At 40.5% G+C, this 15,082-nt stretch overlaps 1 protein-coding gene across 3 annotated transcripts in view; it reads left to right on the top strand.

The window, feature by feature from the left end:
• Nucleotides 1-592: 592 nt before the first annotated feature.
• Nucleotides 593-15,082, top strand: part of SLC25A36 (solute carrier family 25 member 36) — a 36,692-nt gene continuing 22,202 nt past the window's right edge. The window contains exons 1-2 of one of the 3 annotated variants that reach the window (XM_059663779.1): nucleotides 593-822; nucleotides 13,786-13,950. In XM_059663779.1, the coding sequence (XP_059519762.1) occupies nucleotides 782-822; nucleotides 13,786-13,950 (206 nt within the window). In that variant the 5' untranslated portion in view covers nucleotides 593-781. The remainder of the gene's footprint in view (nucleotides 823-13,785; nucleotides 13,951-15,082) is intronic. The other 2 variants (XM_059663778.1, XM_059663777.1) reach the window with 2 other exon arrangements.

Below are 15,082 nucleotides of genomic sequence, written 5' to 3'. Positions count from 1 at the left end.
CCCTCCACCCTGCACCCGCCCCTGCCAGGACTTCACTGCACTATTGTCTATGTATGTCCATGGGCTATGCATATATGCATATAAATTCCCCCGTTAATCTTTCCTCACCCACGCTTTTCCTCATTTTTTTGTAAACCTAAAACTGCTCTAAAAAAATCTTTATTTTTTGATTTATTATTTTAAAAATATCTTTAAAAAAAAAAAGCAAAGCAGGGACGTGGCATGTTCACCCCCCGACTCTGCTGGGGTACCAGGAATACCGACAGTTTCTCCCTAAGTCCCGGTGGGAGCTTGGTCCCCGGGATCTGTGCGCCCACCCACGCGGCGCGGGGTGCAGCCCCACCGCCCGCGGATTAGGTGCGAGGGCACAATGACCTGCTACCCTCCCGCACGCGCTCTGGCCCCGCCTACCGGCCCCTTTCATTGAGAAACCCCTTAGCGATCACGTGAAACAGGCATGCTGGGCTCGTGACGTCAGCCGGCGCGGACCAATGGGAGCTTCTGTTTATATGGCGGGGGAGGGGGTCGCGGAATATTCTCTCCCCCGCAGCCAGCCGGCCCCGCCCCGACCCGCCGCCTCCCTCGCTCTCCTGCTCGGGTCGTGAGCGCCGGGCTGGAGCGGGAGGCGGCGCCGGCGACTTTCTGCAGACGCTCCTCCGCCCGCTTGTCGTCGCCACCTTGGGTCCCTGTGCGGTTCCAGTGCCGGACCGAAGCCGCCGGCCGTCGCGGGCGGCCGGGTCCGCGTCCTGCCTCAGCGCCCGGAGGACATGCGGGAGAGAGAATGAGCCAGAGGGACACGCTGGTGCATCTGTTTGCCGGGGGGTACGGCCCAGGCGGGCGGGCGGGCGGGCTCGGGCGGCTGGGCGGAGGCCGGGGGCTGTGGCCCGAGGAGCGGGCGGCGAGGGGGGCTCGGGGGCCTCGGTCCGCAGAATGACGGGGTGCGGCCCCATCGGGGCGGGTTGAGGGGATGAAGCCGAGGAAGGACGTGAGGTTGGGGGCCTGCGGAGCTGCTGCGAGGCTGGGGCCTGCGGGCGGGCGGGCGGGCGGAGTTGGGGCCACGCGCGCCCGGGCCACACGCCGAGGCCTAGCGGGTGTCTGCGGTGCGGGCCGCGGCGGGGGTGCAGCTGCGGGCCTCACGTAGGCTGCTCGGCCGGGAAGGGGGGGATGGAGGACGGGGCGGGACGTGCGGAGGCCCAAGACAAAATGGGCGCCGGGCCTGGGCCGCCTCCTTCCCTCCTGCCGCGCGGGCTACGGGGCCTCCTGGAGCCGCTCCGGCCGCGCAGCGGACTCGAGCAGTCGGTTTCCGGGGCGGCCATCGGGGGTTCCCGGCACCCGACAGGCTTTGGTGTTCTCTCTCCCGCAGTGGCCGTGGGTTTCTAGCTCTTGGGAATTTTCCTTCGTCAGCTTCTCCAAGGCGACGAGATGCGGTGCAAAAAGCGGCCATGCCTCTGAGGTCGCATTCTTTGGAGAGCCAGCCGGTCCCCTGCTGCACCCGCCGCGTTGCCTTTTCTTGAAAGAGAAAGTGGGGGGCTGGTGTGTGTGGGGGGCGGGGGGATTGGGGGGGGGGTAGGGACAGGTCAGAAGCTCTGGCGGTAGCTAAGTGTCTGCAGGGGTGGGACGGGGCCTGAAGTTTTAGGTTGCCCGCTGATATTTTGTTTAGCCCGTTTAGGTTCCCTTTCGGGTCTGCCCCTTCCAGATTATTTGAAGAATCGTAACAATGTTAAGTTTAGGATCATAATATATCAAAAATGGCTATGGTGAATTATGTCGAGGCATAATTTTTTTTCTGCCCATATGTCCGTATAAAGGCACATCCCCTTAGCCCAGGGGTGGGCAAACTTTTTGACTCAAGGGCCACAATGGGTTCTTAAACTGGACCGGAGGGCCGGAACAAAAGCATGGATGGAGTGTTTGTGTGAACTAATGTAAATTCAAAGTAAACATCATTACATAAAAGGGTACGGTCTTTTATTTTTAGTTTTATTCATTTCAAACGGGCGGATCCGGCCCGCGGTAGCCCATAGTTTGTTCTTTAATCAACCTTTTTAGGAATATCAAGTTGATGTGTTCGCAGCTCTGCTCACAGTGTCTTCATTGAAGTTGGGCATGTGGACTCCGGTGCCAGCGATGCCATTCGTTGCCTCGTGGCACATTCATTGAACGTTGACTGCACACCAGTTGTGGGCCAACCACTGTTCTGACATTTAAAATGTTTCTTTTAATCCGTGAGACCCAATTTAGGCAAAGTTTGCTTTACACGTCGCTGATTCATTTATTGGTAATCTTGGCAGATTCGATCCTTAAAAACTCATTGGCCATGTAGAGGTAAAGATGCCTTGTTATCCAAATGATTGGATTCCCTGTTGTAATTAGATCGCTAGCAAATGCCTGAAAGTTAGGAGACTGCACTACTTCTGGCCACTATTTTGAGTGAAAAATGGACAAGACCTTTGATTTTAATTGCTTCATCTATAAAATGTGGAAGACATGCTGTACCATCTCTAAGGCCCTTCTCTATGTCCTAACATTTCTATTACTCTGCATTTGAGATTCATATATCAAGTTTTCTTAAAAGTAGAGCATATTTATTTGAAATATTACTTTGGTTGCACTAACTTCCCAATTTGGTTTAGGATCAACTTTGTTATCAATCACTTTGTTATTATTAATACATATAAAGGCCTTTCTGGTTAGCTTTTTCTTCAAAAACAGGAATGGAGAGGGTTTTGTTTTTTGGTTTTTGTTTTAATATATTTTTATTGGTTTCAGAGTGGAAGGCAGAGGGAGAGAGAGAGAGATAGAAACATCAGTGATGAGAGAGAATCATTGATCGACTGCTTCCTGCACGCCCTCTATTGGGGATTGAGCTTGCAACCCGGGCATGTACCCTTGACCTGGAATTGCACCCTGGGTCCCTTCAGTCCACAGGCTGATGCTCTACCCACTGAGCAAAACTGCCCAGGGCAGGAATGGAGAGTTTTTGCAGCTTCTAAACATAAATAGATGTAGGAGCCCCTCCCGGAAAGAACCTAGCCCGTGCGGGTCATTTACAGTATTAAACGAGATACTGGGATGTAGGGTCTGACATAAGATAGGTACTCAGCCTTGTAAATTCCCTTCCTTTGCATGTTGTCTTGATTTTACATTTAAATGTGGTTGCATAAGTCACTCAATATAAAACCTGGCTTATCCATATTAGAGAAAAATTAGAACTAGGAAGGATGGTAAAGATCATCTGTTTCATCCCCTTCAAATTATGGGAAAAAATACTGAAGTATGAAAAATTGACTTACCCAAGGTAAGACCGTTTTCCATACGTGTAAAATGAGAAGAAACGTGTCGGGTGATTCCTTCCACGACCCGCGTGGAGTAGGGTTCGGTATCTGAAAGAGGAGCCGCACAACAAATGAGAGAAAGAGACACGAGATAATTTTGCAATATTGGAGGACCAGGCGGGCAAGTCCAACTCAAGGAGAGGGACTTCCACTGATGCTCAGGCCGTTCCAACCTTTTATTTGGTCTAGGGTAGCCCTAGGGTGAGGAGGTTTGTTTGGGGTAGACCTAGGGTAAGGAGGTTTGTTTGGGGTAGCCCTTGGGTAAGGAGGTTTCAATGACACAGGGATCAGGGGACAAATTCCAGGAATAGACTAAGTATCTGATTAGCTCATCAATAGGTTTCCGGGAGTAGGCAGAGTATCTGATTAACAATAATCAACAAGAATCTACATAAGTATCTAAGGAATTAAGGGAACTAAGGTGGGGATGCTTCAACTATTATTACCTAAATTAACTGAGTGGTTCCTAGATTAACTGGGTGGTGCACAGCCCTGACCTTTGTTAGGACTTTCAAGCCCTGACCTTTACTAGGACTTTCAAGGGCTACTAGCTTTTGGGGGGTCTCTGTCTAAACTCAGCTAGTGAAGACAGTGAATGGACTCCGGCAAAACGAATCTCTAAAGATTCTTCCAGCTCTTTATTATATAAAATCAATTCTGTAGAATATTCTGGAAGTCTGTGTGCTAAGCCTGGTGGAAATGCAAATCAGGCTGCTTCCATGACATCATTCTTAATTGAAGACGTCTAATTCTCTTATACCTCTTAGTGGCTTACAGTTTTAGATGTTCTTCACAGAAAACTAAATTTCATTTTTTAAAAATCCTGATAGAATCAAGTAAATTGGGAGTTAGGAAATTTAGTTTTACTTTAATAACTAGGTAGAGAAAAGGAAAGATATATCTATATAGATATATAGATATATAGATATTTTTTTTAGCTGTTTGGGCAAACACAAGTATCATTTGGGTTAAATTATGAAAACACAATATATATTAAAAGAACTAAGTAACTTTTCACAGCGACCTTTAATCTTAGACAAAAATTGAATGTGGAGCCTTTGGATTGTTTTCCTGATGATTATAATAGTATTTATTGAAGTGTGTGTTTATCAGGATCTCAGATTTCTAATAGCCTGGTAGCTGTATTATTACATCAGGAACATTTGAAACAGACCAGCAGCACTGGGCCTTGTGTCTGGGTGACATGCTCACATGCATAACTCGTGCTTTCTTTAAGACACCCTTTGGTCCCATTATGTTTTGCCAGAGTTAACATTCAGAGTTTGTAAGGTCATTGGTTATGTTAATTGAGTTTTGGAGGCAACTCACAGCATCCTGCAAAAGGATGTGTCAGGAAAGTTTAATTTCACTTTTAATAACACTATATGTCCCTATATGAATATATAAATATGAAACATGTTTTAATTCTTTAATAGAACTACACAATGTCTAGCATTGTGTCAGTTGCATATGTCCACCAAGAGGCAGTTCACTATTTTCTTTCCTATTTGAGAGAAATTGTCTCACATGGGAGGACTACACCTTCAACACTTGATGATTTTTTTCCTTTGTAGCTTCTGTGACAGTGAGAGCTTAATATGTGTAATGAGTAATATCTCAAATTATCCAAAAAACTTTGTTATGGAATTAATCTATCCATTCATTTATTCAGTAAGAAACTCCCACTTGGGTGTCAAATATGTGATTCTGCAGAAATTTGTTAAATTACTTTACCTGGTTCCTTGTAAAATCAGGGCAGAAGTAGAATAATTAAAAGTATAATTAATGTGGTTTATTTCCATTTTGTTTTTTATTAGCCTTCCATAATTTTTACCACTTTTTCTTTTCCTTGTAAAAATGCATTCTTTCATTCTAATAGATTACAAGACTAAGGGAAGTTGCTAATCCTAATGTATAGTATTCTTGAAACTATTTTCGTGTAAGTGTGTTAGTGTAGTACAGCCAGCTGGGTCATGGACCACTGGGAGTTCCCAAGACCCTTTCATTGGTCTGAGAGGTTAAAGCTATTTTCCTAAAAATACTAAGACACTATTTGCTTTTTCACTGTGTTGCATTTGTACTGATAGTTCATAAGCAATGATGGGTAAAATTGCTGGTGCCTTAACATGCATCAAGGCAGTGTTGCCCTGTTGCACTAGTAGTTGTTGGCACTAGCAATTTAAAAAACCAGTTTCACTTATGAATGTTCTTAAAGCAGAAAAATTAATTTTATTAAATCTTGACTCTTGAGTGTACTCATCTTTATTTCTGTGTGACAAAATGGGAAATATGAATAAAGTACTTCTGCATACCAAAGTAGTTTTTTAGTTGCTTCAGTCTCAAGTTGAGCTAGCCTCTTTTTTCATGAGAATCTTTCTTATTTTAAGAACAATTACTTGACTGACTTTTGGACTTGACTATATGGCAGACATTTTCTCATAAAATAAAGGCAGTGGGCCTGTTGATTCAAGGAAAACCACTGACAACACTTTTGCCATATGATAAAATATGAGTTTTCAAGCAAAAATTATGGTTTTTGAAATCTTGGACTGACAGGAAGTGTAAATTTTTAAATTGCTTAATAAAATGTATCAACACTTGGAAGACCTGTGTAACTCAGTGAACCAATATTTTTCAAATGATCAATGCATGATGTTACAGAGTCGTGCAACTGTGTAAAGTTTATTGGTATATTTCAGATTACAATTGCTTTAAGAACCTACCACTTGTCAGTTTTAATGTGGAATTGAAAAATATCCACAATTATCTGAAAAGGTGGATTGAATTATATCATTAATTAAAAAGATGTTCATTGCTATGAAAAAATGGAGCAGGATAAAGGGGAATAGTGGAAGTGCATTTATTTCTAAATATGGGGATGGTGATGAATGAGTCTTACTAAGAAAGGTGAGTTTTGAGGAAAGACCTCAAGGAGAGAGTGTTAGCTCTTAAGAGAGAACAGGCAGTGAAAAGATCCTAGTGTAGGAGCACAATAATGAGGCAAGTATATAGACAGTAGAGTGTTTTTAGGCCATTAAAGGACTTAGCTTTTTCTGAAATGGAAGGAGTCATTGCACAAGTTTTAAAGGCTAACTCTGGTCATCATCCTATATAATAAAACCCTAATATGCAAATTGACCAGCAGAACAACTGGTTGCTATTATGTACACTGACCACCAGGGGCCAGATGCTCAATGCAGGAGCTGCCCCCCCCCCCCCCCAGAGGGAGGTGATAGGGGGCGGGGCCAGCCAGTGGGCAGCTCCAGGCTGCCAGCCAAGTTGGGTACCAGCGGAGGGAGGGGGCGGGGGGAGGGCCTATCACCCCCGCCTGCCGGTCACCCCACAGATGGCCCTGATTGCCAGCCAGGCCTAGGGACCCTATCCTATATATTGGGAACAGTCTCTTAGATTTAAAAATTAAAACTTGGCAAGGCTACTCTAACACTGAAAATAAGATGATGCAGCAATGACATGCATGGACTCTGGCTTGCACATTTTATGGTCAGCCCTGATTCTGACACTTATAACTGTGTGACAAAGCCAATTACTTAACTTCTCTCTGCTTCAGTTTCCACCCATAAGATGGGGAAAATGGTACTACTGCCTCAGAAGGATCTTGTTTTGTACTACTTTTTATAATCAGGGCAAAAAAATGTAGCTGCCCATACAATAGCAAGATGCCTTTCACCTGTATTAAAAGTATGTTTACTGGTGCATGCAGTGTCCCAGATTGCGAGAGGGATATCCGACTGCCGGTTTAGGCCCAACATCCCCCAAGGGGTCCCGGATTGTGAGAGGACACAGGCTGGGCTGAGGGCCTCCCTCCCCCTGCACTAATTTCATGCATCGGGCCTCTAGTGTTTAATAACTGGGTAAGGGAAGGAGTAAGAGGATGACTTGGCTATTGCAGAAATCAAAATGAGCAGTAACAGTTGTTCATAGCACATTGTGATGTATTAGATGTATAATAACTCCAAGCTTTTTAGTTAGGGCACTTGGAAGGAGGGTATTGCTGTTAACTGAGATGAGCTAGGTTGCAGATGGAATAGGATTGGGGGTAGGGGAAGATCCATAGTTTCATTTTAGACATGGGAAGTTTGAGAAGTGGAGAGGTCAAGAAGCCAGTTGTTTAGGTGGTTGGTTGGATACATTAGTCTAGAGTCCAGGGGAGAGGTGTGGACTTAAGATTTAGTAGTTATTGGAACATAGATGATGCCATGAACCTAGATGAGATCATTAAGGGAATGAATATAGAGGAAAGGACCATAGATGGACCTCTAGAGACTTCAACAAAAGAGACAATGAGAAACCAGCAAAGTGTACTTAGAAAGACCAAGAAAATGCATTCTGAAAGTCAAATTAACAAATATACAGTATTTAGGAAGGAGTGTAGGATAAGCTGTGGTGTTACTGTCAATTAAGGTGAGATCTGAGAGCTCTTAAACATTGAATTTAATAATTGGAGACCTTTGTTGACCTTGATTAGCAATTTCTAGGCAGAGCAAGGAGTAAAGGTATTGGAGTGGCAGAGAACTTAGAGATAAGTAGAATTCTGAGATTTGTTGCTTGGGGGGAGCAAAGAAACAAAGGAACAGTTTGTGAGGGGAAATTTACCTTTACTAAACCTATCACATACCCTCAGCGTATTTTGTTTCTATATTGAATTTTAGATGCATAGGATGATGCTCAATCCACTGAGCCACACTGATTGGGCCTTAGTAGTATTTCTTAATTTGACTAATGCCCTCAGTCTGATCTCTTACTGTGTTTTCTGAAAGTGAAAACCATACACCTACATCTTGGGCTGTATGATATGACTTCCTTCTGTATTTCCATGTTTACCAACAACTTATCTAAGTTGTTGGCTAACATTTCCCTTTTTTTCTCATGTTATAGGTGTCTTGATTATTGTTCAAAATAAGCCTGGCCTGTTAATTTTTTCCCTGCATCAGAAATACTATGTATACCCCAAACATAGTTATTTTCAACCACTTTTGTATCTATCTGATTTTCATAAGTTAGTCTGTCAAGTATATGGAGTATGTTCTTCATTCACCATTTCAAGAACTTGTATAGTTTCTTGCCCAAACATTAAAGCTCATAGAAACTACAAATATACTACTAGAGAAACAATTTTGGTAAGACTTCCTAAATGGTTTTTATAGGATTTCAGAAACAGGTTACATATTTTGAGATTGAAAAACTCCTTGGCTAACTTTTTAATGATTTTCTTCCTTAGTGGTATTTCTTTTCCTTCCTTCCTTCCTTCCTTCCTTCCTTCCTTCCTTCCTTCCTTCCTTCCTTCCTTCCTTCCTTTTTTTAAAAAATATATTTCTATTGATTTCAGAGAGGAAGGAAAAGTGAGATAGAAATATCCATGATGAGAGAGAATCATGGATCGGCTGCCTTCAGCAGGTCCTCCATTGGGGATCAAGCCCACAACCCAGGCATGTGCCCTTGACCGAAATCGAACCTGGGATCTTTCAGTTCCCAGGCCAACGCTCTATCCACTGAGCCAAACTGGCCAGGGCTTCTTTCTTTTCATTTTTTTTTTTTTTTTTTTTTAGAGAAAGAGAGGGAAGGAGAGGGAGAGAAAACAGAAACGTTGGTGATAGAGAAACATCTATCAGCTGCCTCCCTGCACACCCTCTACTAGAGATGGAACCCACAGCCTGGGCATATGTCCTGACTGGGAATCGAATCAGTAACCTCTTGGTGCATGGGATGATGCTCAATCCACTGAGCCACACTGATTAGGCCTTAGTAATATTTCTTAATTTGACTAATGCCCTAATTAGGAAATTACAGTGGGCTATATTACCTGCAGACAGAAAAATGACAAAATATTTCAGTCTATTCACAAAGCTAACACTGCAGTTGTCTGACAAAATAGGTTTGCTTCAAGTTAATACATATATTTCTAAAGTGTGTATATATATATATACACACACAACAGCATATATTTCTAAAATACATATACATACTGTATATATACATGTAGATATACACATACATGCACGCACACATACAACAACAGTAATGTGGACCCAATCAGTATAGGTTTTTCCATTTATAAATTACCTTGCATATTAAAAACAAGTGTCCTGCTCCATACATGCTCAGAAGGTTAAAATAAAGGAAATATGTCTAACGACTACAGTCTTAGAATCCCAGTCTTTTCTATGATCCACCTTTTCCTGAGCAGAATCCTGGGGTGCCTTGAGTTCCTCCCCTGGTGTGGCTAGTAAAAGTCCGCTAGAGCCAGGGAAACTGGAAGATTCAGCGCCGCCCCATTCCGCACCTTGAGGCTATCCCCCTGATGGGGTTTTGTGTTTATGCAGCTGACCTAGGGACTGATGACTCCTGGTGCAATATGGCTGAGACTGACTGATGACTCTTGGGGGCAATATGGCTGAGACTAGTCTGCTTGTTATTCATACCTAGTGAACAATTTCTCTTACCTCCTATCCCCTTCACCACCACCCTAAACTTCTTATTCCTATGTTGATATAACTTGAGTTGGGAGAGCACTTTGGGGCCCACAGAGGTTTCTTCTTTCTTATAAGACATATTTGCACTGATTTATTTTTGTGTATGTTTTTTAATTTTAACAAGTCTTTTGGTTATACTGTGCCTGGCTTCAAAACATTTTTTAAAAATCTCCATTCTAAGTAGCTTTTAGCCACTGTTTTACTCAAGGGATCATAGGCCCTTAAGTAGTTAGAACACCTGGCATGCCAGAATTTCTAAACAGTTCTAAATATTCCCTAATATCAGTGCACAAGAAAGCAACCTTGGCCTTCTTATATCTTTAAAATGTATGATATCTGCCTATAACACTCTAAAATGAGCATTGATCCAAGTAGTTTCACCAAGAATATATAGTTTAGGTGCTTTAACCTGGACATCCCAAGATTATGTGACATTTAAAGTATAGTGATTCTTAACCATAGAAACTCCATCTAGATTTCTGTTGTTACAGAATAATGACCTTTTGTGCTCTTCGGCTACCGAGCTTGGCTGTTCTCTTCTTGGCTGTTCTCTCTTTGCTAATCAAAGCATTTAAAGCAATGGCGTGAGCAACTTAACTATAACTTTATTTTAATAGTGAAAGGTCCAACTTAGTCTTTATTAGTAGCAAATTAACCCATTGGCCACATTACTGGATCAGAGGGACTCTCGACTACTTAGAAGTCAAGAAATAAAATGATGGCTTTCTTTAAGGTACTTTCAGTGGGGATTGTGAGGAAAAATATGAAAGGAAGTTTTGATTGTAGAACCAGTGAGACTTGAGGATAGTTGGATATCAAAAAGCCTTTGTATCCCTTTATCTCAGTTGCAACTAATGATTGTCAGCCCTCAATACCTCACACCTAGATAATTATAGGAGCTTCTTCACTTGGCCTTTTTAAAAACTGTGTGTGTGTGTGTGTGTGTGTGTGTATATGTATATGTATACACACACACACACATATATGGTGTAAAACATATATATATAGTAATTACTATATATAGCATGTCATCTCACATAGTTAACATTTTTTATGAGAGTACCTAAAATTTACTTTTAGCAAATTTCTAGTATTCCATATAGTTATATAGTTAGTTATAGTCATTATGCTATACATTAGAATTTTAGACTTATTTATCTTACATACTGCAATTTTGCACCCTTTGGCCAGTATATCCCCATTTTTCCCACCTCCTCACCCGAGGTAAGCAACCGTCTACTTTTTGTCTCTATGTATTCAACTTTTTAAGATTTCACATAAAAGTTGAGATCGTGCATTTTTTTCCTTTCAGTGTCTGGTTTATTTCACTTAGCATAATGTCTTTGTTGTTGCAAATGGCGAATCTTCCATGTAGCCTTCTAGATTCCAGACTCTTTCCCTCCTTGATCCTGGATTCTTCACACCCTCAAATTTCATAGCAGCTCATTAGTGGATTATGAAATGAATTTGGTTGCTTTATGACCAACATGTTTACATGGAAACTAGTACAATACTTACTAATACAAGAATAAATTGTTTCATGTGCTCACAACTATAAACCTACTTTTGCCCTGTCCTGTATTCTGTGAAATGTTTGTACTTGTGGGTATACTGCATCTTGATGTAAAATATTTCTCATGTGATGAAGTTAAAGATTTGGAAGCCACTGATAAAAGGGAGAGAAAGAGCTGGACTAAGAATCAGGAGATGTGGTTTGTCCTTTAAGTAACTGGCTGTTAACCTGGAACAAGTAATTTTCCTTTTCAGAGCTTTTGTTTCCTTACCTACGAAATAAGGAAGTTGGACCAGGCACATAGACTTCTCTCTCTTCAGTCCTAGGATAACAAGCGATACAGTGTTTATTCACTCATTCAACACATGAATGTTTGCTATGTCACAGGCATTATCAGAGGTTTTGGTTCACAGTAGTGGATAGAAATTGCTGCTTTCATGATGCTTACATTGTAGCATAAAGGGACACAGAAGTATAACTACATAAAATGTTTAGTATGTTAAGTGGCTGTATGTGCTGTAGAGAAGAAAAGTACAAGGAAGGTGAATAAAGAGTTGGTGTGACTTTATATATAGTGATCAGGTAGTACATCACTGAGAAGTGGCCGCTGAACAAAGATAAGGAGGTATAGTAGTAACCCATTCCCATATTGCAGGCAGGAATATTATAGATAGAGGGAATAGCAAGAACAAAGGTCCTGGGGCAGGACCATGCTTGGTGTATTAAACTCTAATACAGTAGTTATGTTTGGGGGGAATCAAAAGTTATATGTGGATTTTCAACTATGTAGAGATGGGGGTTACTGCTTCTACCCCCCATATTGTTCAAGAGTCAACTATAATTAAGGTATCGGAGAGTCCAGTGTGGCTGGAGCAGTTAGAAGGTGAATGGTTGATGAGGTCAGAGGGATCAATAAAGGACAGATTGTATAAGATCTTATAGGCCATTGTGAGGACTTTGGTTTTTATTCTGAATGAGTTAGGAAGTCTGGAAAGTTTTTAGCAGAGGAGAGACTGATCTGACTTAAGTTTTCAATACAATCAACGATACAGTGGCTTAGACCAGGGTGGAAATGATGAGAAGTGGTCAAGATTCTGATTTTTTTTGAAGTTCTGAGTCAAAAGACAGTTGCATACTATATACATTATTTTTTTCATGAGGTCCAATGAGCCCCAGAAATATCAACCACATTCTCTAGTTTAAAAACCCTACTGTTTTTTTAAAAATACTGCTAAAATTTTGATAAATTAATTAAATATGTATTAAAAAGGTTAAAAAAAAGGGTGCTGAAAAATAATAAAAATCAGTATTTCTACAGTTCTCCCTCACATCTTCTTAATAGGAACTTCCTATAAGTCTTAGCTATTTCCTTTGGTATTTTCTTCATACTTTCTTTTCTGGATTTAATTATAGTACACCACTCCCTGTTTACCCCATCTTTTCCTCCTCTCAATATATAGTTATTTACATCACAGTTTTTTGTTAAATCAGTAGTCAGTGCTTACCTTACTATGATAAATATTGTTGATAGCACAGCTAAGGTGTGACTTGACAGCTTCATTTTGAATAGCTTCATTTTCTTGAATAATTTCATTTTCTCCTGTAGAGAAAATAATTACCCCACATTTTTAAACATTTGCTTAGTTATGTGAGTATTTATACTTGAATTTTTTATTTTCATATGGTCAAATATACTTGTCTATTAGTCTTTTTTTCTCCTGGAGATCTTTATCCCTCTGAATTCTGTCATCCTAATCTTTCTGTCCTGTTTTTTTTTTCTTCTTTTTTTTAGTAAGTTTTTATTTATTTTAGAGGTTGAGGAAGGGAGAGAGATAGAAACATCAGTGATGAGAGCGAATCATTGATTGGCTGCTTTCTGCATGCCCCCTACTGAGAGGATCAAGCCCACAACCTGGGCTACTAGAATGGAACCATTACCTCATGACTCCCTGATTCACGGGTCAACACTCAACCACTGAGCCACAGCGGTCAGACTGGCCTGGTTATTTTTCTGAGTCTTGACATTTCACTGTCCTCTTGGGACGCCATTCTCCCTCTCCTGGCTTATTTTGTTCCTGCATTTAATTCCCTCTTTTTCCTCCCAGTTTTATTGAAATATTGACACATAGTGTTAGTCTTAGGTGTTCCCTCTTCTGTAACTTGTGGAACAAATCCTTTAGTAGCTGTGTAAGAAAGGGTACAAGATAGGAAATTTCTTGAGTCTTTCTTGTTGACTAACTCTTTATGAGGTAGATATTAAGCTTAGTTCTTTCTAACTACCAAAGGTGTTTCTGTATGCAGTCAAATAAATGAAACGTTAAAAGAGTATTTAGTCTTCTAAAATAAAAATAGTTGCATTTTAGTACCTTGGTAAATTCCTACTTGCCTACATGTGTACTAACTTATGAATTAAGTAGGTACATTTTGTTCTTTTCATGTTTTGTAGATGTGGTGGTACCGTGGGAGCTATTCTGACATGTCCACTGGAAGTTGTAAAAACACGGCTACAGTCATCTTCTCTGACGCTTTATATCTCTGAAGTTCAGCTGAACACCATGGCTGGAGCCAGTGTCAACCGAGTAGTGTCTCCTGGACCTCTCCATTGCCTAAAGTGAGAGCACAGTACTCATTTTTATTTTTAGTTTATCTACCTTAATGATGTTCATATATTTGTTTGTTTATATTGACATTTTAAAAATTTTACAAATTTAATGATAGAGTTACTCTGAATTATGCTCATTAATAATGATCATCCAACATTTTATATTGGCTAATATAAAGTGTATTATCTTGAATAATATAAAATGTATTATCTAACTCATGTATATTTGGAATATTTTTTGTACTTATCCGGTGGATGTATTTTCTAAAACTGTTATAGATATTTTATTTTGAATTAAGTAATAAATATGTCCAATTAATGGCAGTCTGTGACTTTTATATAACCTAAACAATAATTGAGATTAAAGCAGACTTCTGATTTTAAAATGTGATTCAGTGTGGCATTCTTGATGCTTTAAAAAAGATTTGGTTTTACATTTTACCATACTTTATTATGCTACAAACTGGATTGAAATTTTAAAACTATTGAAACTAGGTTTTACATGTTTAAACTTAAGTATGTAACTGAATACCTTGTGTTTCTGCCTTATCAGCTCAATTGGGACATAATCTGTTTGAACTTAGTTCACTAGTGTTTATTTTGTAGTAGCAAATAAGCTCATACTGTGTGTTTACTTTCTCTACCAAAAGATTTTATCAGTCTTTTCTTTGTTTAAACTTACCTAAGTACACGAATAGGTAGAATAAAATTGTTAACAAGTTTGAATTAAAATGCTGTAGTTATTTGTAAATACTTCTGATTAATAAGAATATTTTAATATGATTTTGACATATATTACCACTGATTACCTCTCAAAGTTCTCCCTTTGACCTTTGCAACAACACTATTATTTTTTATTATGGTTGTGTGGTTTTTTTTTGCCTTTTGTTTTTAAGATTTTTAAAAATTGATTTTTAGAGAGAGAAGGGAGAGAAACATCAATGTGAAAGCGATGCATTGATTGGCTGCCTCTTGTATGCCTCCTACCAGGGATCGAGCCCGTAACCCGGCATGTACCCTTACTGGGAATTGAACCAGCAACCTTTGGTGCATGGGATGATGCCCAACCTATTAAGCCACACCGGGCTATTCTGTTTTTCTTTCTTTTAAATATATTTTTATTGATTTCAGAGAGGAAGGG

This window comes from Myotis daubentonii, chromosome 14 (genome assembly GCF_963259705.1).
Source record: "Myotis daubentonii chromosome 14, mMyoDau2.1, whole genome shotgun sequence".
Taxonomy (NCBI): domain Eukaryota; kingdom Metazoa; phylum Chordata; class Mammalia; order Chiroptera; family Vespertilionidae; genus Myotis; species Myotis daubentonii.
The sequence above is the reverse complement of the archived record's forward strand: the minus strand, read 5'-3'. Positions and strand labels throughout refer to the sequence as shown.